At 39.8% G+C, this 24,035-nt stretch overlaps 1 protein-coding gene across 4 annotated transcripts in view; it reads right to left on the bottom strand.

Annotated features, from left to right (window-relative positions):
- CPED1 (cadherin like and PC-esterase domain containing 1) overlaps positions 1 to 24,035 on the bottom strand; it is a 265,626-nt gene that overhangs the window by 223,196 nt on the left and 18,395 nt on the right. For 2 of the 4 annotated variants that reach the window (XM_045062916.1, XM_045062917.1), the window contains exon 2: positions 13,758 to 13,941. The exons of 1 other annotated variant lie outside the window; for it this stretch is intronic. In XM_045062916.1, the coding sequence (XP_044918851.1) occupies positions 13,758 to 13,941 (184 nt within the window). Of the gene's footprint in view, positions 1 to 13,757; positions 13,942 to 24,035 lie in introns of those variants that run through there. One more of the 4 variants, XM_045062919.1, reaches the window with a different exon arrangement.

The raw sequence follows: 24,035 nt of genomic DNA, 5'->3' as shown, positions 1-24,035 counted from the left end.
AGCAAACATTAAATATATCCACATAACATAACATGACATAACCACTGAAAAATGTTCACAAAGATTTTATGGCCTGTGTTACTGATAAACAGTATGCTAAAAAAGCAAGCTAGAAAATTCTGTAATATGTATAAAAAACTTATAAAGAAACATGTCCAAAATTAACTGTCTTTGTTGGTGGCCTTATAGGTAATCTCTTCCATTGTTTATCATACTTTTTATGTATTTTGCAATTAGAATAGATCCTAAAGATGATCTAATTCCAAAATCTTCACCTTCTGTAAAACAAAAGGCATCTGAAGAAATGAAGTAACTTAGCCACAGCTTCACATTGAGAATCCAACACAAGGTCGCTTTCCTCTTTTCCCTTATACCTTCTTGCTGCTCCTTGGGGGCCTATAATTACCATTTAGTATAAATCATATGTCCATATTTTTACCTTGATCCCATTATCTTCAAGCAAGCCCAACACGTTCAAAGAAAGTTTAAATGCAGCTGCTTGTTGCTATCAATTCAAATGGACCATGGGTCTTGACTATAAAGAATTAAGACAACAGGGACCAAGGCTTTGCATGCCCACTTATAATTAATGGGTTTAGCATCTATTTGATTTCAGGAGCGGGGCTTCTCGCCAGTGTGGAAGGTTGGCTCAGACTCCTGGAGAGGCAAACGGTAAATTAGTTGGCTACTAACTACTTAAACAGCAAATAGGCAGAATGTCGTGCTTCTGGAAGAAACACAGAGAAACTGTAATAAAGAAGTATCTAGCACAGTAGTCTCAACATATGGTCCAGGACCAGCATGTTAGCATGACCTGGGAATTTGTTATTTTCTAAAACACATCCCCATTGCTACAGGGTCAGATCTACTGGGAGTAGGATTCAGCAGTCTGATTTAACAAGCATTCCAGATAATTCCAGTACATACTAAGTTTGAGAATCATGGGCCCAGTAAACAGTAGGTACTGTGCCGGTGCTTTGCCAAAACTACGTTCTTCAAACAACTATCCAGACAGGGATCCCCTTTACCTTCTGTAAGTACAAAATACAGAGCTCAATATTAGAGAAGCAGGGCCGCTAAGAGTCATCTCTACCCTTGATACCCCTTAATCATCTGTTTGGTCATTCTGGTAATGAGGTGGAATGCTAAACAGAATTTCTTAAATTCCAAAAGTTCCCTGTTCTAAATAGACCATTTTGTTGCACAGACGATGAGATTCTCATATGACCTTGATATTTTTCCTTAGAGAAAGAGCTGAAAAGAATAATTAATAATACTATTAAAAGGCAATTATTAGGACACCTGAGTGGCTCAGTGGGTTAAAGCCTCTGCCTTCAGGTCCGGTCATGATCCCAGGGTCCTGGGATGGAGCCCCTCACATCCGCAGCAGGCTCTCTGCTCAGTATGGGGTCTGCTTCCCCTCCCCCTTTGTCTGCTGCTTCTTTTGTCTACTTGTGTTCTCTCATTCTCTGTCAAATTAATAAACTCTTTTTTTTTTTTTTTAAAGGCTATTATTAACTTCTTGGTGGAATTCTTTCCTTGAAAGCAGAGACATCACCGGCTTGGCCAACTCTGAAACAAGGTTACAGAGAATTTTCACGAAGGACAGTTGGTTTTGTTCAGACACAGCCTGGAGCACATTTCTGTTCACTCTACCACACAGCTATTTCCTATCACGCTAAGTAGTTTTTCCCTAGGTTTCCAAGAAGGAAATGGTGCTTGAATATGCGAAGGAGAGATTCAGTTATTTTCTTAGAATATTTGCAGGTTTATTTTTTTTTCAACTGCTTACTCATTTAATAGTGTGCCACTAGGTATATGCAAGACACTGTCTTATGCAGAATAAATACATAAATAAAACATTCCCTGCTTTACAAGAAGTTTATAATATAGAAGGGGAGATGAGATGAACACAACAAAAAAATATAAAAATACATAACACAAAGCATACTCTAGGCCACAGAGATGTGTGAATCATGAATCATGAGGTCTCAGATAACTTATTTACCACTTCTACTTTGAAGGACATTCATGGGTAAACTTATAAGTTAATTTAGATCTTAAGAAATGGCAGACAGGAAGGAATTCTCGGAGCCAAAAACCTCAGTAGCAGTGCAAATCACAAAACTTTGAAATGTGATCAGGCAAAGCTGAGTAGGCCAACAGCGGGGAGCCTACACATTACTATCACTTAGGAGCCCTGTAAAAAAAAAAATAGTGATCCCCAGGTTCATTCTCCTCCTCTAAAATTCTGATATAATTTTCAGAAGTGGGACCTGGGCAGAGACTTTTGTTAAGATCCCTGAATAATTCAGGTGTGAGGTCAAGCCTGAGAATCACGCTACAGCCCATTGGGGAGGAGTCTGACACAATGGTGTAAGAAGCCCCGAATGCCATGCCTTGCAAGAATACGTCCTCTGATTAGGAGGAAATGAGATGTCACTTAAGACTTCTGCACAGGGAAGTGATGTGAGCAGAGCCATGTTTGTGTGATATAAACTAGCAGTCGTGGTGGGGGTGTACTGTAAAAAGCAGAGACCAGCAGCTGGGAGAGTATTTAACTAACACTGTGAGAGCATGAAAGGCACAAAACGTGGAGCCATGGCCCAGATGCCTAATGTGTGCTGCAGCTGAAGGAGAGGGAGAACCTGAAGATGAGCATTAGCACAGGAGAGCTGAGGGAATGCAGTTATTGCAAGAGAAACATGGCCAGCAGAACCACAGACGTTGCTGGTGTGGAAGACAACAAGTGCGGTTTGTTACATGCTGAGACACTGGGACACACAAATCAAAACATCTATCAGGTACTTGAAACATCAAGACTCTAAAAATTCTGCCTGCAGAAAACAAATTAAGATTCAACATTATACAGAGGTGAAATCTCCAGGGGAGATTTTTTTTTTTTTGTAGTGAGATATAATTGCATATAACATTATATTAGATTCAGGTGCAGCAGATAATGATTCAATATATGCACATATTGCAAAATGACAACCACAATAACATTCATCACCACATAGTTACATATTTATAAGTTCATGTGATGAGAACTTTTTACTCTTTTAGCAATTTTCAAACATAAAGTACAATGTTACTAGCTATAGTCACCATGCTGTACCTGGCATCTCTAGAACTTCTTTCTAACTGGGAGTGGGTACATTGCGGCCACCTTCACCCATTTTTGCCTGGCCCCTCCCAACCCCCACCTCTGGCTGCCACCAATCTGTTCTCCAGAGGATATCACTGAATCTGTAGAGAAGAAAAACATCTTGAGGGACACTCAAGATAGGGGGGAAAAAGAAGACTGGGGATAAATGTCTTAGAGAGTGCCCATATTTGGAGGAAGATCATAAAGAAGGGTCAAAAAGGTTGGAGAAGCAGGAGAAGGCAGCAGTAAGGAAGTTAAGGGAGAAAACAGTTTGTAAGAAAATTCCAGACCTCGTAGGACCCTCTTATTGCTAGGACAGGTGTTTATTCCACTGATCACACATTTCACAAGGTTTGGGAATCACTGCTCAGTAAAATCAAGGAAACAGAAATTACCTCAGTCAATTCACATGAAAGCTTAATTTCAATTTCTTAAAGACTTTTACATAACTTTTGAAAAACACTGATATTCTAATCATGTTCAAATCTGCTCTCATACCAAAAATAAAGCAATCATAAATATAGTGACTATATTTTATAACAAAAAGGAGTTTTTTGGTAAATTCTGAAAAAAAAAACAATTTTAAAGAGGGGGGAGTGAGATTATTGAGGATTAATCAGAGAGCAATTACTAAGCAAAAAATACTTTTTCTTGAGTCTTTGTTTCCCAAACTATAGTCTAGACATCTACAAAGAGAAGGTGTTAGGAAAAAGCAACTTTAGCTAAAAGGAAGATGAAAAATCATAGAGGATCTCCAAAGGGAAATATTAATGAATATGATTAATTAGTTAATTAATTCTCCAAAGGGCAAGTCAAGTCTCAAAGGGAAGTGATTGGGGAGGTTTACAATAATTATAAAATGGAGATCAGAAAACAAAAGTGGTAAAAAATGAAGAGGCAGTCTCGAAAACGTGCTCAGATGCTCCCAAACTCCTCCCATATGGAGGGAAACGTCTAAAGTATTTCAAGCATCTAAATCTGGTAATACACTAGCAGAGTAAACACACTATATCTGCAGTCAAACTCCAAAACCAAACTCCCTTGCAGTTAAATCCTCACATTCTGTCATTTGAAAAGTCTCCTATGAAACAGTTTGTTTTTCTTTCCTGGAGTCTTTCCTTAATCTAAATATAATATAAGTATTACTTATTTTTACAAATTAAATCTGTCATTCGAAGCATAGTTTAGTCCATGGCAAAAACCAGACAAAATGTCTAATTTCTGAAAGAAAAAAAAAAGTCTTTAATTCTAAAGAAATATGAAAAGAACAGTGACCTGAAATAAATTCTGGTTGACCTTTGAACAATGCAGGGGTGAGGGGATACCAACACTTGCGGAATAGAAAATCTGTATAAAACTTCCAAATTCCCCAAAACTAAACTACTTATAGCCTACTGTTGACCAAAAGCCTTACCAATAACATGAGTAGTCAACAAACATGAGTAGTCAACTAATACTTGTATGTTCCGAGTATTATGCACCGTATTGTTATAATAAGCTACAGAAAAGAAGTATTATTAAGAAAGTCATAAGGAAGAGCAAATACATTTACGGGACTGTTCTGTAAGAAATCCGTGCCTAAGTGGACCCACATGGTTCAAATCTGTGTTGTTTAAAGGCCAGCTGTACTTATAAAAATTAATTTGAGATGAAAACATCAGCCAAAGTTCTGAAATTTACCTGTTCTTAGAATCACCTAGAGATTTTAAATTCTAGATCCATAAAACCAGAACATCTGGACCTAGACTAGGAAGCAGGAGTTAAAGCTCTTCAGAGCATGCCCATGGACAGCCAAGTTTGAGAATCATTGTTCTAAAAAAATCAGAGGGAATCCATGTTACCTAGAGTCTGAAATGAAACATTTTAACTGACCACTGAATTTGGCTATTAATTTTGTAACTGAGGCAAAACCAGGTGACATGTAGTTTTTCGTTGTTCACAAAAGCAGCCATATGTATCTGCCAAGGGCGGGGGGCGGGGGGTACCTGCAAGACTTCTTCCCTTTACACTAAAGCAAACAATAGCACAATATGTTATTTGTAATATGATTAAATAGAATCCATAGTATTGGGAAAAAAAAAAAAAGATTAATGCCGGACCTTTAAAAAAATAAAAGTAGCAGAAGGGGCATTTAAAGCAACAGTTCAGAGAAAGTATCTTCAAAGCTATATTAAACGTTTCCCAGCTTTGGAAAATTTAAATACCCAATCTGGTTTCTATGAAACTTAAAAAGATCAAACGATTAGAAGGAAGCTAGGCTTGAAGGAGAAATAATGGGGATTTCAGTAAACATCTGGTTACCATTTTCAATGGTAAGAACCAACCCACTTAAGGAAGCAGTTTAGTTTCTTTGGAGTAAAAATGAGACACTGGCTTTTTGTTCTCTTTGCACAGTGGTGGGTAAAAGAAACATCAGAATGGGGAGGTCACTTGAAGCTCAACTTTTATAAATAAGAAAGCTTTTTTCAAAAACTAAAGTAAATTGAACTCCGGTCTCTGTAGTATAAACAACTCAACTGAGTTAAGGTTAAATAAACATTCCTTGAGCTCTAGTATGCCAATTAAAGAACAAATTCTGTTTGGTCATAAATACATCAGTAATTCTATAAGCACGGAGGAAAACAACAATAAACCAGAGCACACAATTATTGCCTGTCATACTACAATAAAATAAAATGGTGCAGACCAGGAAGTTTCTTTGATTCAATTTCCTTTTTTTCTCCTCCCCAGTGTGATTAACTAAAGGCACAGAAGCACTTCTGGTATCACCGAAAACCTATTCCTTGCATAATAAAAAACGTATGACAAAGGCATTTAGGTGAAATACTGACCAGGCGAAACACACTGTGACTTTTAAATGTGACCTTTACTCTTTCGTCTTCCTGCTAAATAGTCCTAGAGTGGATTAAACTCAGGGGAGCAGCAGGGTGCTGGTGTGAACCTGCACAGGAAGGAAAGAGAAGAGGAGTTCTTCAGGCTCTTGAGTTTTAAAGGATCAGCGGAAGCATCTGCGGCCAACATGTACCACTAGCCAAAGGGGAATCCCCCCAGATTTTGCCTCCAGACCCATGTTTCTCTGCTTCTTTGCTCACCACTCCTCTCTTCCGCCCTTGGACGTGATATTTAAAAAGACTAAAGAAAAGGAATCCTTAGAATGATGAGGTTTAAAATCTTGTCTTACTTTCTCTCGTCTGTGTGTATAAATGTTAGAGTGCTGATCTGAGAAGGACTTGGGTGATGATTTTACTTATTCTCCTAAGTAATAAAGCACGTGTTCGGGACCACCCCTGCCTTGAGGCTGGCCCGCACCACCTCAGATGTTCTGAGACAGGCAGTTCCATGGCTGGGCAACTCTGACTGATAAAATGTCTGTCCTTCAATTGATCCTGGTTACGTCTTCCAGAGTTACGACAAATAAATCTTGTCCCCAAGTGTCCCGTTAAACAGTGGGGATACAAAAATATTGGTCCAACTACTTCCAGGGCCTCCCAGAAACATTTTTTGCAATTGGAACCATTTATTTTCTTGTGCCTGCTGCAGATCTGGTTTCGGCTGCAACTGCAGAAATATGTCCTCCTCAAGTCTACATAAGTAATTCTCACCCAATGGTAAAATGTATGGTCTCCTGGACCATATATTACTTAGACCTCTATCCTGGGAGCAAGTTAAAAACTTTTGGAAAATATTTATTCTCTCGTAGGCTCCCCTACTCCATTCTATGAACTAAAACAATGATTTACTAAATAGGACCTGGATGATTTGAAAGACAATAATTTGATGTTGATTCTATCTTTTTCTGTAGAGAAGGTGTATGTTATAAAATCCCTGGGTTATACGATATATTTTTCCAAAGCGAGGGATCAGAAGAACATAAACATGAATATTTTACACTATGCTAAGCAGAGAAGTAGAGTGCGTTGTGTTTCGTTGTTTTATGGTATATGAAATCCTCAGTGACTCAGGCATCACCGCTAAGCAGGTAACTCACAAATTCTCATCTCCTGCCCTGGTCTGTCTGTTTTCTTCAATTTTTGTCAGATGAAGAGCTGACAGCATCTGAGACCAAATATGCTTAGAACTAAACTCATCTATCTGCCTCTAAAACCAACAGATAGTAACACTTGCAAATGTGACGGACGAATCTTAAGAGCAAAAGAAGAGAAGAACAATGAAAAATGGACACATGCACTTACAGCCTCAACAGGTAATATGAGTCCTAAATACTACAGTAGCCGTGGTTACATTACTTTCATGTAAGAGCAGATCTGAGCATGCATAGAGTATCAGTGCACCTATAAAGTTATTTAAAAATAAAAGGCTTATCAATGAACTTTTAATGTGAATTCTGAGGTAGTTCACTATTTAAGGGGCTCAAATATTGGTACACTATGTTATCTTCATTTATTCATGCATTTAGTTGTATTCAACAATTATTCCTGGTGTGCCAGGAGGTTGAGGGCAAGGTTTTAAGTGATAAGCAGAACAGACAGGGTCCCTGACCTCAAGGAACTTAGAGATTTTTTTTTTTTTTTCCCTTAATGACAGGTCTTTCCCAAGGGAATGGTCCAGGAAACTGTGTTGGAATTTCAGGAGGGTTTACAACCCAGACCTTTCAATGGGAGAATGTAGGTTGGTAAAGAGGGCCTTGAAAACACCTGTTGAGCTCATTTATCACAAAATACCCAGCAGCAGCATCCCTATGTTCTTCATATAGAACCCATTTTAAATGTGCTCCCCCGGAAAAGAATCTCTATAATCTCCTTTCTGTAATTTGTTCTTGACAGAAGTAACAATATCATCTCCGATTCCTTGAGTGACCGTAGTGTGGCATTCATAGAACAATCCAAAACAATCCCCAAAGAGAAAATTAGGGCTTTGAGAGGTTAAGTAACTTGTCCAAGGTTATATAACCATTAAAGGTAATACTAGAACTCAGCCCACGTTTGATCTTACTCCAAAGGGGCTGCTTCTTTAATTACCACAGTCTACTACCTCCCTAAGAAAGCAATTACTGTGTTTAAGCTCTTCTTACTTATGGGTGATTTAAATCTCAACTTCCTTATAGGTTCTTCTTGAATACAAATAAACTAAAGAAAAAAACAAACAAACAAAACCCTGAAATATGCTTCCCATCACAAAAGTCAAGATTGAGCTATAGTAGTGGCTTCTTTTCCATACAAATCCCAGAAACAGCTTTTGGCAAGTAGCCATTAGAAATAAATCTTCAAAATTAGACTAAATTTCAAATGGTACATGAATGTATTGGACATTTTTTTTAAATTATTTATTTATTTATTTAACAGACAGAGATCACAAGCAGGAAGAGAGGCAGGCAGAGAGAGAGAGAGAGAGAGAGAGAAGGAAGCAGGCTCCCTGCTGAGCAGAGAGCCCGATACGGGACTCGATCCCAGGACCCTGAGATCATGACCTGAGCCGAAGGCAGCGGCTTAATCTACTGAGCCACCCAGGCGCCCTGTGTTGGACATTTTTGAGAGTGCAAGTGAAGGTAAATAAAAATATAGGAGGATAGAAAACTATTAAATTATACACAGGGAAGGAAATAGGTTTTTTCTTCTCTAATGTATTTTCCACAACATTAAGTACTGATCTGTATCTCTCGCTCTATTAACGATATCTTTTAATAGTGCTTCCCAAGAACACAGTTGGATAAATTACAGTGTCTTCATGGCGGAGGGGGGACAGTGAAGCAACATTATTTAAAATAGCATTCTCTAGGGGCGCCTGGGTGGTTCAGTGGGTTAAGCCGCTGCCTTAGGCTCAGGTCATGATCTCAGGGTCCTGGGATCGAGTCCCACATCGGGCTCTCTGCTCAGCAGGGAGCCTGCTTCCCTCTCTCTCTCTGCCTGCCTCTCCATCTACTTGTGATTTCTCTCTGTCAAATAAATACATAAAATCTTTTAAAAAAATAAAATAAAATAGCATTCTCTAGAACACAATATATCAAGTTTAATATCAATACAAATATCGATATGCCCTCTCACCATATTAAGTCTAGCCCTTCCTAGAAATGTCTTCGCCATACCCTGCTATAATGTTATATTCTCAGCTCCTGTTGGAAGATTGCTCTATGAACTAAGATATGACATCCACTTCATTTGCAATACAAATGTTGTTCTGGCTCTTGACCCATTACATAACTTAGGTAGTTTACTTAATAATTCCTTCAAGAAATTTGTTTTAAAAATACTCCTTGGGCATGTGGGTGGTGAGGGGAAGGAACGTCCTGTTCCCTTCTTTCTGAGGGTAAAATTTTCATTCTTTTCCTTGTTGTTCTCGGTATTTGTAGGCTCAAGCCAAAATGAGGCTTCAATTACGGTAACTAAGAGGACTATCCAGCCTGAGCCCTGGCTTTGTATTTCCATTTTAGTAACGTTATTATTATATGTTTTACTGTAAACCATCAAACCCTTTTTGAATGAGGTTTGGTGTAAGTTATAAAACTAAACTATCTCAGTCCTAGAGTTTAACCATCAGTCTGGGTTGGGATCCGATGACATAGAATTAGTCTAGCTACATGGGTCAGCAAACTTTCTCTGTTAAGGGCTCAATAAATGTTTTAGGCTTAAGAGCCCCACCATCTCCATCTTCTCAGCTCTGCTATGGCAAAACAAAGCAGCCAAAGACAGTATGAAAACAAATGTGTAGCTGCATTGCAATAAAACTTTGTTGGCAGAAAGAGGCGATGGTCCAGATTTGGTCAACAGGCCATCATTTGCCAACCCCTGGCAAGAAAATTGATATGATCTTCCAATTTCAGTGTATCTTTTAAAAAACATTGCATGTAAAACCCCCACGTTACAAAAACAAGAGCAATTTGAAACCACTGGAGTGTTCAATTCTGTAGTGGGTTGGCATTTGTTTTTCTTAGAGACTATATAATACATCATTTAATTTAGAAGTGCAAGGTGTATTCAGAAGTGAACAGAAAACTGATAAATATGTACTCTCTTTGAGCATGCAGAAGTAATTATGACCCAACGATACAATCTAGTGAAACAGGGTCTCCCGACCGCATACTACTTGGACGTTACCATGGGAATAGGATAAGAACTTTCAGAAAACATCTACTTTCGTTTAGGCTACTATACTATTCCATGTACTAAAGCACTGATTTACTAAATGGTACCTAGATACTGGGAAAAGCTATAATTGGTGGGTGCTACTATCTTTTCCTTTAGAGAATTATATGTTCTCATAAATGCAGGGACATAAGATATATTTTTCCAAAGCAAGAGATTGAAGGATCATAAAGTATATGTTTTACATGCTGCTGAGTTTTGTAGGCCTACACGGGTAAAGACAATTGTCCTCTTACTGTTTTCAAAATCAGCTTAAAGATTAAAATGACACAATTAAAACTTAAGCGTTATAGCAAGTAGACCTTTGCATTATTTTATTCCCAGAATTAAGTCTAAAGATGGTTATTTCTTGAACCAATAGTATGTCCCTTAGGATAGTGTGCCTCAAAGGGCCGTATATCAGAATCATATGTGTCTGCTCTTAACATATACATTTCCGGGCCCCATTCCCAGACTACTGATCAAAAAATAGTGGCTGGGCTTTACGATGTCTCCTCCCAGAACTCTGATGGGGTAGACAAAGTGATTAAATTCTCACAACATACTACCATGAAATAATGACATTACTGCCTTTAACAGATTAAGAGAACTAGAGCTCAAAGAACCTAACTTGCTTAAAGTTGTATATCAGCCCTTTGTATATCAAAGTTGTAGACACCCCTACTGTCTTTCTGGATAGAGCCACAGACTTCTGTTAATCACTAGAATGGCATTAACCAGGGTAAAAAACCACAATGCCCACATTCTAACTTAGAACCGAGACTGCTTACTGTTCCTTTCAAAGAATAAACATTCTCAATAAGTACTAGGAAAGCTGAATAAATTATAAAGCCCAAATGATACTCTACAAGAACAGATTATACTTTATAGTGGAATGTTGCCTGGCTATGATGACCCTTTTATTTTTTTCTAATTTTAATTCATTTCTGGCCTTAAAGGTTTAAAAAAGAAAAAAAAAAAAAAAGTAGCTCCAAGCTGGAAAGAGGCCACCTGTGTTTCAAACGATGGCATAGAAAGAGGTCAGCAGAGCTGATTGGGGTCAGATCAGAAGAGGAAAGAAAAGCAGGTAAAATGGGTAGGTAAAATAGGAAGATTTTATTTTATATTTATTTTCCTACAACCAAGCACGTATTTTATAAATGTGTCAAATCTGCACCTGGCCACTTAGTAACATTTGTGGTAGTACCTGTTTTACTTTTGATATAGTAATTTCAAATTTCAGTTTAGCAAAGAGAAGAAGCTGCAATGGTAAAGTTAAAGATAGGAGGGGTAGGTCTCCACATCATTCTGAACTGCTTCCACTTCCCCCAAGAGGCTCAACATGGAGAAATTAAGTTCAAATGTGCAAATACAGCATCATACTTTCTGCTGCCATATGTCTGGTAAAATAAGCATGGGCTGAATATGGGAAACTAAAGAAAAAAATGAATTTGACAAGAACCAAATCTTTAGAAAATATTTTTATAGTGAGTGCCTCAGTGCAAACATAATTTAGAGATTAAATCTGTGACCATGGAAAATTAGCTGCCATAAAAAAGTGATTTTTTTTTTCTATAGGTTAGAAAATCAGGGAGAAGTTAGATTAAGGTCATAGAAATTTTTTTTATTTCTGTTACTAGACGGTTGCCTTCACAGTGAAAACTACAAAATCAGATGGAAAAACCAAAAGTCAATTTTGCATATTCGTGACATTGCTACCCTTTCTGGAGGCCTTATCCAGTAATAATATCTTATTATACTGAGTTGAAGAAACCAAGAAAGAATTAGGAAGTGGTTGTTTTACAGGCTGAGGGAATGCGGGGTACGTGAGCCAAATCAGCATTCACAATGTCAAAGTCTCGTGAGACCACCTCCTTATCTTATGCTGTGCCCAGAAGCTCCTTTGCCTGCCAGAGTTTATTGCCTTCAGGCTATCTTTGCACTTTTCTGGATATTTGGAAGCTGCAATGCAAAGTCATCCTCCTTTTTCTTGTAAAACTGACCCAAGGACCCTAAGGGAGAGAGCAGCTGCATTCCTTCTGAATTGCAACTGGACAGAATTGAAAATTGAAGCGGAATTGAAGTTGAAACGCATACAGAATCCACATCGTGCCCCCACACGGTCAGGGGCAGCATCAAAGAGGCAGAGGGACTTGCAGACACAAGCGGGGTGTCATCACGGCTGTGTTGGGCATGACTCCAGGCGCACGGCTCACGGGGGATGGGGACGGTGGTCCTAGAAACACCTACTTCAGGGATGGGCTAAGATGTTTTATAGGATGAGAGGGAGACGAAACATTTTATATCCTTCCTTAACCCGGATAAATGGTTTCCTGACAACATCATTTATGGATGTTCCAGAACTCTCCATGGGTCCCTCCTTAATAGAACCAACCGCAAGGAAGTTCCTAAAATTCATCTTCAGCCCTCTTGGATATTCCAGAGCTTTCACCTTCCCTTTCGTTTTTCTCATTTGCTTCCAGAGAAGCCCAGCACCCTAGATTTCCATAAGACTCTGAGGGGACAGGGCCCTAGGGCCCAGCAAATGGCACTGCTGAAGACCTGTCTTCATGGCCCACACTCTGCATGTTTTTAGAACCTTTCTTTTCATCGAAGTGTGGGCATTGAGGCTAACCGCTCCGCTCCCCTCGTTCATTCAGCGGCATAAGCTGGCGGTTGAAAGAGCAAGGTTGAGTGTATCAGTCACATGTTGAGTTGCTCAGGAAATGTTCGCTGTTATTGTGACTGCCCTTTTTGACCCTCATCATCTCCTCAAACTTTCTTTTCAAATACCTTGTTTAAAAACTTGTCTTTTATTTCTCACTTCAAATGAAAGAAATAAAAGTACTTGACTAGTAATAGGCTGTGTGATAAATACCCATACTTCTTTCGCATTTTAGAGCCAATCTGTGAATCACATTTAAGCTGGCTTCTCGAAACAATTTCCAGCACATTCTCCTTGCAGTCAGATGAAGTGGCAATTTTCTTAAAATATGGAGCAGTTTGGTGCTGGGCAGAACATGTATTCAGGCTCATAAACATAAACATTTTTTATGTAGCATTTAAATATGAACTATGTAACTCCAAAAGGCTACAAAAATATAAACAAAATAATTTCAGGAATAAAGAAATATAGCTAAAGAAAGATTGAGAGGAAGTAAAAAAAGGAGCCAGGTTTTCTTTGAGGTAAATAAGTTGATCATGGGTAAAAATTTGTTTTTATAAATTTCTTTTTTTTTTTTTTTTAAAGATTGAATTTGTTTATTTGACAGTGAGACAGAGAGAGAGCACAAGTAGGAAGAGCAGCAGGAAGAGGCCGAGGGAGAAGCAGGCTCTCCTCTTAGCAGGAAGCCCAATGTGTGGCTCGATCCGACGACCCTGGGATCATGGCCCGAGTGGAAGGCAGATGCTTAACCGACCGAGCCCCCCAGACACCCCTAAAAATTTCTTTAGGAAAAGAATGTAACACACTCTAGAAAGTGTTTCGCGTTATATATCAAGCAACTTGGGTATTTACTTCTTATTCTGACCTTTTTCTAGCAGCCCCAGCCCAAGGCCAGCACCGAGCCTTTCTTCAGCGATGACAACCGTATAGCGATGCTGAGTGAGAATGTGCTGGTGGAGCTGAAGCTCCATTTTGCTGAAGGAAGGAGGCCTGTAGAGTATGGCCCTTCTGTCATGGCTGCCAAAGTGTGCCTCTATTGATCTCTCCATCTAAAAAAAACAAAACACAAAAAACAAAAAAAAAAAACAAGAAAGAAAGGAGGCATAAAAATTCAAGAGGAAGAAGTAACACACTGCCCTTGAAGGACACCATTAATGCAAATCAAAGGCCATTCAGAAAGTTATCCTGTCAGTTTGTCTCAGGAAATGAAGGCGACCTCATATGCGAAAACTGAAGGTGAATTGAATTTTTCTATTACAGAGAGATGAAAATTTTAGGCCATTATAATATAGGGGTCCTTGAGGAATACTATTACATAGAAATACAGAGCTCAACTCTAGCTGAAAATATAAATTAATAGCAATGCCTTTCATCTGCATTGTGCTTGCATCAAGTTTACTTCCAGTGGCATTATCTTCTAACGGTGCTTTTTCGGTAAACACAGGAGAGGATACAGACTCAGAAAGGATGGACTTTGTGCTAGCAGGACACGTTCAGGAATGGGGAGCACCGAGAAACAAGCTTAGAGCTCTTTGGAGAAGGACAGCGCTGCTTCCTCTCTCAATCAGGATGCAGCAAAACTGGAACACCGCTCGGGGTGGCAGGGTGGATCCCTGCTCGCGAAGAGGAACATCGTAATTTCAGGTTCTTCCTTCCATAGTTTATTGATCCTCCAAATAAATATTCCTCTTTCTCACAAGGATGTTTGAAATTCCACCAACAAAAGGGAATTTTCCAACTGACAAGTAGAAAGAATGCTGATATCTGAGTTCATTATAAGGTAAAATAGCAGACATTGGGTATTTTCCTGAAAACTTGAGATTAAACCTTGATAAAGTAGATATTTTTGTTGTTGTTGTTACCAGAAGGAGCAATGAGATTGGATGGGGGTTAGAGCAAAAACTGGGAGAGGCCAAAGAAGAAGAAACAAAGGAGTTGTTTGAGGACAATGAGCGAGAAGAGATAAAAAACAAAACTGGGAATCTAATTACTTAGAGTGACACTTCTGAATCATACTGTCCCACTTTTTGGATGCAAAACATATGTATCATGTCTTTGTACTTAAATTTCTTTCACTTCTCACTTAAATTTCTTCATTACTTCCCTTTACTGACAGAATCCATTCTAAATCTTCATCAGGGAACACAAGGTCATTCAAACTTAAACACTTTCTTCTCTGGTCATATCACACTCTTAATTATTTCCATTCCTGATCCAACCCTCTTCTTTCATACATATCCCACTGTTCCTCCTCCCTAAAATTCCATCCTCTGGCTCCACTCATCCAACTGGCTCGCTCCAAAACAAACATCACCTCTTTTGGGAAGTTTTCATTGAAATACACCCTTCCATTAGCGCTTATGAAAGGGAATGTGCACGTCTCCCTGATGTGAGCTCAACTAGCAGTACACTTGTACACATGGTACATGTTTAATAAATGAAGATATCTACAAAATTAATGAGCCACAGTGCTCTATCAAGATCTTTGAAGATATGTGTGGAAAGAAAGAAGAAACAGATTTAGATTATAAACCCTCTGAGGGCAGGAATACCTTATTCTTCATTTTATACAAACTACTGCCATCTGTCAATGAATAGACAAAGCAGAGTGATGTGCTAGAGAACACAGACTCTGAAGAGACTGTTGGCTTTGAATGCCCTGGTCCCATCAGCACTCTTTGTATGACCTTGGACAATACCTTCCTCCTAACGGTGCAGTGAGTACTAAAGACTTACTATATGTGAATGGCTTAGAGCTGTGCTCAGTATATGGGAAATACTATATATGTGTGTTTTTTTTAAGATTTATTTATTTGAGAGAGAGAGAGAGAGAGAGAGAGAGAACATGCATCTGGGGGGAGGGGCAGAGGGAGAGAATCTCAAGAAGGCACCCCACTCAATAGGGAGCCCAGTTTGAGGCTCTATCTCAGGACCCTGAGATCATGACCTGAGCTGAAACCAAGAGTTAGATGCCTAACTGACTGAGTCACATAGGCACCCCCATGTATATGTTTTTAAAATAATAATATAAAGAGCAAAGAGTCAGAAAAACTATCTCTGAGTCTGAGCTCTGCCTGACACATGGTAACATGGGCATTTAGTATGTGTGTGGCGAATTTAATAGAAAGGAATAGAAGCCTAGCTACTCACACCTCCCCTGTGTGGCATTTTGGGCAAACATGATATTCATTAGATATTTTTCTTTGTTAAACAATACTGCGTGTGTGTGTGTGTGTGTGTGTGTGTGTGTGTTTGACAATGAAACCATTGATTGATGATTGATTGATTGATAATGAAACTTTTTTAAACTCAAAAATTTAACTGTAGATTGGGACACGATTCCCCAGCCAACATCATTGTTTGTCACGGTAAACCTGTAAGAAGGAGTATTTAAAGCCGAAAACAGGTTGAGCCTTTGTACACAGGACTTAGAGGGAACCATGAGCCCACAGGAGGCCAAAATAAACAAACATGCATCTAGGTGCAAGGGAAGACAGATGCTTCCAAATATATCAGTGTCACTCAAGTGAAATGTTCGGTGCCCAGAATTCTCTTCTCACATTATTTTCTTTCGTAATCACAGGATGCTCCTCTCTATTACAGCTGGCTCAAATAGAGCAGTGATTTCACATGAGGAGAGTGTATTTTCAAACTCTGTGTTATTACTATTTTGAAAGATACATTCCTCCTTTCCTTCCCCTCCCCCTCCCCCAGCCAGGCTCAGTTTAAGCAAGAGCAATGTAGCTCTTACATTATATAGAGCAGATTATAAATACAGTGTAATTACTGGCCATGTTTTCTAATAACCTTTGTAACATAAACTGACATTTTAACTTGCATCTCAGACTACAGAGAATAATGGGAAGTGAGCTTGTCAGTCAAATTATGTTGTATTATCCTGTAATACAAACTGCTCCTGTCTTGGTCATATTTATAACACACTATATCAGCAAAATGGCCCAAGACCAAGGGGCAAGAACACTTTTAACTGGTCCAACAACAGGTGCACACGCTGCATCCGTGAAATAAAAACTAGGTGAATAATTACGTCAACCACACCAGCAAAGGCAGGATTATCAAATGCCAGAAGCAGCACTTCGGGAAATGAGAGCTCTTGATTACGCCTACAGTTTTGAAGATGTATTTTTAGTGGCAGAATTTAACCTGGCCATCGCTACAGCAACTTAACTTGAGACTCACAGGCTTGTGGAGAAGACCTTAGGAGAAAGAATGAGTGTTACTAGATGTTAACATTCTGAACTCCCAGTCACGGCTCTCTCTCCCTTCTTCTGGAAAGATCTGAAAAATTGTCCCTCAGAAATCACTTTGCCATACTATATAAAAGTTATTTTAATTTTTTTCAGAGATTTTATTGATTTATTTCAGAGGAGGGAAGGGGCAGAGTGAGAGGGAGAAAGAGATTTAAGCACACTCCATGCTCAGCATGGAGCCCAACCTGGGGCTCGATCTCTTGACCTGGAGATCACAACCCTGAGATCACAACCTGAGCAGAAATGAAGATTCAGATGCTTTACTGACTTTGCCACCCAGATGACCCTATGAAGGTTATTTTAAAACAACACTTTTTGGGACCCCTGGGTGGCACAGTCGATTAAGCATCCGACTCTTGATTTCAGCTCAGGTCGTGATCTCAGGGTTGGGATCTCAAGGTCATGAGATGGAGCCCCACATCACGGGGACTCTATGCACATCCAGGAGTATGCCTGAGATCTGCCTGAGATTCTCTCCCTCTTCCTCTGCCCTTCCTTCCATTTGCACTCTCACATTCTCTCTCTCAAATAAACAAATCTTAAAAAAAAAAACCCACAAAACTGAACACTTATTATTTTTATGGGAAAGCCTTCAAAATCTGAAACCGTTATACCACATTAGATAAAGCAAAGGACAGAGTGTTGTAATACACGACCTGAAGTGTCCGATGCGGTAATGTGGGGGAGAACAGAGGAGGGCCAGGGATCAGAAATCTGGATTTGAGTTCTGACTCTACCACTTGCTTGGTTCATCCTCTGGGGCAGGGGGAGTTGTTTTATCTCTTTACCTCCAAATTTTCTCATACATATGGTTAAGGTAACAAATTCTACCTCATTAAGTTGTACGGGGAATTAAATTAATTTGCAATATGAAAGTAACCAACACGTGCTCCATCAATAAATGATATGAATTATTAATAAAATTGAATAACAATATGTTTTGACTCTGATTTTCCTTTAAGAATTCTATAAGCATTCGGGGTGCCTGAGTGGCACAGTTGGCTCAGCATCTGATTCTTGGTTTCAGCTTGGGTCTGATCTCAGGGTTTTAAGATCGAGCCCAGCTTCAGGCTTTGAGCTCAACATGGAGTCTTCCTGGGACTCTCTCTCCCTCTCCCTCTGCCCCTCCTCCCTGCACTCTCAATGTCTCTCTCTAAATAAACATTAAAGAAAAAAAGAATTCTATAAGCTTTACAATTACTATAGTTTGGCCTCCATCATAAAAGACATTTCTGCAATAAACTATATGTTTCCATATGTCTTGATACATGTTTTTATCTATGTTACTCATCACATTTTATTTTCTTTTAGAGATTTTATTTATTTATTTGAGAGAGAGAGAGAGAGAGAAAACATGAGCAGGGGGAGGGGCAGAGAGAGAGGGAGAAGCAGACTCCCTGCTGGGCAGGGAGCCTGACACAGGCATCCATTTCAGGGCCCTAGGATCATGATCTGAGCTGAAGGTGGATGCTTAACAGACTGAGCCACAGGTACCCAACTCATCACCTTTTAATGCAAAAATATAATTTATTTATTTATTACATTTATTGTCTGTCTCCCCATACCATAAAAGGAGGTAAATTAAACCATATATTTTTGTCTATTTTGTTCACTTTTGTTTCTCCAACCAAACAATACTACTGGCCACATATGGGGCACATAATATATATTCCTGGAATGAAGGAATACAAACATCTTTTTTTTAATATGTGTAAGTCTTGGTTATAAATACTACCATGGGAGATTGGGAATAGAAAGTGGTGAACATTTGTATTAAGAAACTTATTTCAGCAGAGTTTTAAATAGTAGCAAGAATGACAAAAATAGAATTAAATGTTTGAGCAAAGTAATGAATTTGTAGTAGAAAAATCAAATAAAGAGCATATTTCTCAGTTACTTATAGTATTAAAAAATCTTCAACCAAGACTTACCACAAAAGCAAGAAATACAGTTCTTTAGTATATAGTAAGGATGAAAAATAAAACTGGTTTTTTTTTTCACATGACAGAGAAATTTTTTCTAGATTTATTAAAGTAGCCATGTATTTATGACACCTTTTGATGCTCAAATACAAATCATATAGCAGACCTTGGGTGTGTGTTATATATAACTAAAAGTCAAATTGGCTTGCTGGTCTAGATCTTTGACATTTTAGAAATATTGCTGAGTCTATCATAGTGAATTATGCTTTAATTTTTCCATTATAAGAATAAAATAAGGATTTTTTTTTTAAACCCGTGGGTGAAATTTATACTTACTTTAGAGAATTCAAGAAATGACATGGGGTTTTCCTGGATGCGTGTCCTACACATTTTCCACTTAAAAATTATTTATAATTATAGGACAGTTGAGGAACCAGAGGTTCCCTGGATAGTAAGCAGAGCCTCGTGAGAATGTTCCATCCCCAAATGAATCTTCAGTTTACCTCTGTCTTTACGGCACAGCTGACTCAAACTGGATCTCAGGCTCATCATGGAAGGAACACACGCATCTCAGACCAACTCCATGACAAGGAGCTCCTTCTGCCCTGCGCTCCCAAACTGCACTTGGGGCTACTGACTAACCCATGAACATCCAATGAAAGGCATGTTTGTTCATCTGTGCCTCTGTGTAAGTTTTAAACCATAATAGAGAAACAGTTGGGGAGGGTATGTGCTATGGAGAGTGCTGTGAATTGTGTAAGATGGATGAATCGGACCTGTACCCCTGAAACAAATAATATATGTTAATAAAAATAAATAAATAATAGAGAAACAAAAGCAATAAAGTTTCAATACAAAAAAAAAGTGTATTCTCAATACAGCTGTGATGAAATTGTGCCCACTGAAACAGCTATTCCCCAAATCTACCATCACCTATTTCTCAATCTGTCTTTCCCTTTGGCACTCTTCACAATTTATAGTATATATTACTTTTTTGATGTCTGCCTCTTACACAAATTGGTACATTTCATGAAAGCCTAGATGTGTCTACTTTAGTTACTGTACATACTGCTTAAGGTCAGGTTCTAAGTAAGATGGAAGAGATGAATGAATGAGCAAGTTAGTGAATTCATGAAGGCAAAGTGTGTGTTCATTATTTCTAAACATGTTTATTTTACTCGCTTTCTGCTGAAAACACCAACTAGAAAAATCTCAGTGGAAGTTTCAGCATTTGCATCTCAAACCATAAAATATCTATGACTTTTTCATCCCCAATGACTCTCTCCTGCACTTCACTACAAACACCCACCCCAATGACACAGCTTGGGCTTTGTGATCCCAAAACACCCCCACCTCTGAAATTATAAAATGAGATATTCTATCCTCTGATCGCATTTCTTTTTTCCATCTCTTCTCATTTACTCCCATCAGTTCTTCAACCACCAGTCTTTCTTTCTTTCTTTTTTTTTTTTTTTAAAGATTTTATTTATTTATTTGACAGACAGAGATCACAAGTAGGCAGAGAGGCAGGCAGAGAGAGAGGAAGGGAAGCAGGCTCCCTGCTGAGCAGAGAGCCCGATGCGGGACTCGATCCCAGGACCCTGAGATCATGACCTGAGCCGAAGGCAGTAGCTTAACACACAGCCACCCAGTCTTTCTTTCTAATGCCAACTTTCTCCTAGCCTCTTTTTCACCTTCTCTCTCTCAGTTGGATTCCATGGCCCAACACTCCAATCACTTCCTCCCCAGTATATTAAATTATTCCCTTCCTCCACTGCACTTGCATCATTCACACAGTAGAGCTTCAAGCAAGGAAGAGCTGGGCACACAGCCATTAACAAGACAGGCACGCCTCTGCCCCCACAGAGCCGGCAGCCCATCAAGGAAAGCAGACACAAACAACTAGTGATAATAAATGATGACGTGCCAGGTAAATCGGGAGGACTAGAGTGCCGTGGGAGCTGAGACCCAAAGATCTCAGTAGCCTGCCCACCCTGCACCTGGGCTGGATTGTTGAGAGCTCTGAAGAAAAGTGCCTGGATGGACAGATTCTTATTGGTAAAACCAGTTCGGTCTTCGGGGTCCCCAGACTATCCTGCTATGCTTCCCTGACCAATTCTCTCACATTCTCCATAGTGACTAACTTTCCCAATCTCCAGCTACCTTCTTATTTCTACAGATAACTGCCTCCCATTCATAGAGGCAATGAGCACTATTAGAAGGAAACACACTGGGTTAAACAGCCTCTGTTTTCGCAGACCCATAGCCTTTTAGCACAACTAACATTTCCTCTTTTCTGTTGACCTCCATAGAAGAAACCTGTCCTCCTCTCATCCATGGCTAATCACTCTCCGGATTCCATAGCTCCCTTTCCTCCAGGCAACAAACCTTCCAATTTCTACCTTCAAATCCCAGAGAACTTCATCCGTCCTTTCTTCTTCTCCTGGATCCTTCATGTCCCCTCCCCCTTGGCTCTTTCTCAATGTTTATTCATTCACTCGCTTACCTCCTTAATATTCTCGAACACTTTCTATATGACAGGCACAGTGCTAGGCTCTGAGCAATGAAAGTGAAGAACCTGACAAAGCTCTACCCCTCACTGAACTCACTTCTTAGTGGGCGGAGCAATAAACAGTGAATGAAATCAAATGCAAGGTAAGTTCTGGCAGAGGTAAAATCTCTGGTCTGGGTAAAATGTTAAAGAATGACCCTGGCGCTCTTTTTTTTTTTTTTTTGATGCTGTTACTTGCACATGTTACGAATGTTGTGTGTGGGGAAAAAAATGAGAGAAGAAAAGAAAATTCTTAGAGGGAGAGAAAAGATGGGCAAAGAAATTAAAACAGGAAGTTTTGTTTTGTTTTTTTTTTTTAAACAGGAAGTTCTTGAAGGTCAGCACCATAGGGTGCTTTTTACTGTGGACGGTAAATAGGGTCCGGGAGGCAAAAGAAATAGCTGACAATGAGGAGAAAAGTGAAGTTAATACAACATTACTTGTTATCTTTTTAAGTAGCCAGTAGGAAACCAAAACTTCCTCAGTAGTAGAGAATTAAAAAGTTGGCAACTTCATGCTGGTCTCTCTACCTAGGGACACCCTCGATGAACTTCAATTCCTTTTCCTAAAAGCCATGGCAGGGAAGAAACAAAGGAGGAAACCTGGGAGGGTAATTTCTTGTTTTATTTTGTTTTCAGGGTGGACGGGGTCCTGACAGAAGTCCAGAAGGCCAGACTTCTACTTCCTAAATCACAAGATTTCCTAAAGAGTATAGGCCATCATTCCTATAATAAAAGTTTTTTAAAAATGGAAGTACTCCATGACCTGAGCGATCACACTGCAAGAGAGACATGAGACCTGTCCTAAGAAGATTTCTGATGACACTGGGCATGGGACGTGCACTGGGAGGGGAGGGGCACCGTGGAGCCTGGTTTGGGGTGGAAAGAGCAAGGAGAAGCAGCAATAGGATCGTCAAATCACAATGTGTATTGCTAAGAGAGGGGCAAGATACAGAGATGAAAACCTTCCAGAAGAAAGGATTTGCCGTGAAGGTATGAAGCAGGCAGAGAGGGAAGCTGTAAGCCTGACGTACTAGAAGAAGAGCAGCACAAAAGAGGAAAATGGAAGAGAACAGCAGGAGAGACCCAGACCTGGCCATCCTAAACCAGAAATTATTGACGGATAAATACCGTCATAGCGCCTTAACCCACTGGAACATCTGCGATTCTGAGACTTCGGGGATATAGAATGATTTTTGTTGATAGTAAAGACTTTCCACCACATCTCTTAAAATCTGAAGTTCCATCCTGAGAATTCCCGGGTCGTCTCTATGTCTGATGCCCAGTGTCCTCACTCACAAACGGCCCATGCCTCTCTGAGCAGGGCACACAGTGTCGAGCTTGTGTAGTTGGGAGGAAGAGGAGAGACTAGTGGAGGACAACTGGAAAGACTTAAGAAGACTTAAGAAGAAATAAGGCAGACTGAACAGTTCTGGGCTTTTCCGACTCCAGCCAACGCACAGGCATGCCGGCCGGGCGTGGCTGGAAATGTCTGCCTCTCACAGCTTCCCCAGGCTGACCCTCACACGTAGCAAGAATCTTGGAGATGGAGAGAAATTAAAAATGCAACTAAGAACACAAGAACAGTAGTGTCTCCTCCAGCCCGTGACCCGTGTCTCCCCTTCATGCCTTGCTGCTGTAGTTGGCTACAAACCTCTACCCCCCTGACCTCTCAGCCATCTCTACCAACGTGGAAGAACTTCCATTCCCCTCTCTGCTCCTCCCAGCTTCTCTTTTTCTCTTTCCTTGCTGTTTTGAAAGTCATATGGAGCATCTTTTTCAGGCCCCTCTGGAGGCTTTTCCTCCAACGAATTCAAGCCCCCCCCCCTTGGCTCAGCTGCCACCCACGATGCACAGCTGTGGGTCTTCAGTTTACTGGTTGCTGTAACTTTACAGACATAACAAAGACCCAGCTGAGATTACAAAAACACAGAGATGGCTGGGAGATGATACTCATGATAGTGTCCTTGGAGAGGTCTTTAAGCACAAGATAAAGCTTTAGGGAGAGAACGAAGGTTGCTTTTTCTCTGGGCGCATTGGAGTTTGCTTCCTATTTTGGATCAAACAAAAACCGCTCCCAAGTGTCCTTCTGTTGTCTCTTCTCCTTCCTTCTGCTTTCCTGTCTCTACACTCTTCCCCCTTCTCAGTCTCCCCTTAATCAGATGAGCACATAGAGTTTAAGAGCAGGAACTTACTTTCGTCCTCTCCTCAAGCCCTGATCATGTTTGTAGGTTTTGGGGTAAATGCTCTCTAGCCCCCTGAACCTTACCATGGTATCAGCAGTAGTGGAAGGACAGCCATAATGAAGAAAACATAAAATCGACAATCCGCAATTGTGAAACAGCAGGCAGAAAACAAGGGGAGAACTTGTTCTTTTGAAAAGTGTTAAAATAATAGCAA

Source organism: Mustela putorius, unplaced genomic scaffold, assembly GCF_011764305.1.
Source record: "Mustela putorius furo isolate JIRA1106 unplaced genomic scaffold, ASM1176430v1.1 tig00003845_pilon_pilon_pilon, whole genome shotgun sequence".
NCBI classification, from domain to species: domain Eukaryota; kingdom Metazoa; phylum Chordata; class Mammalia; order Carnivora; family Mustelidae; genus Mustela; species Mustela putorius.
Note: the sequence above shows the minus strand (reverse complement) of the source record. Positions and strands in the feature narration are given on the sequence as shown.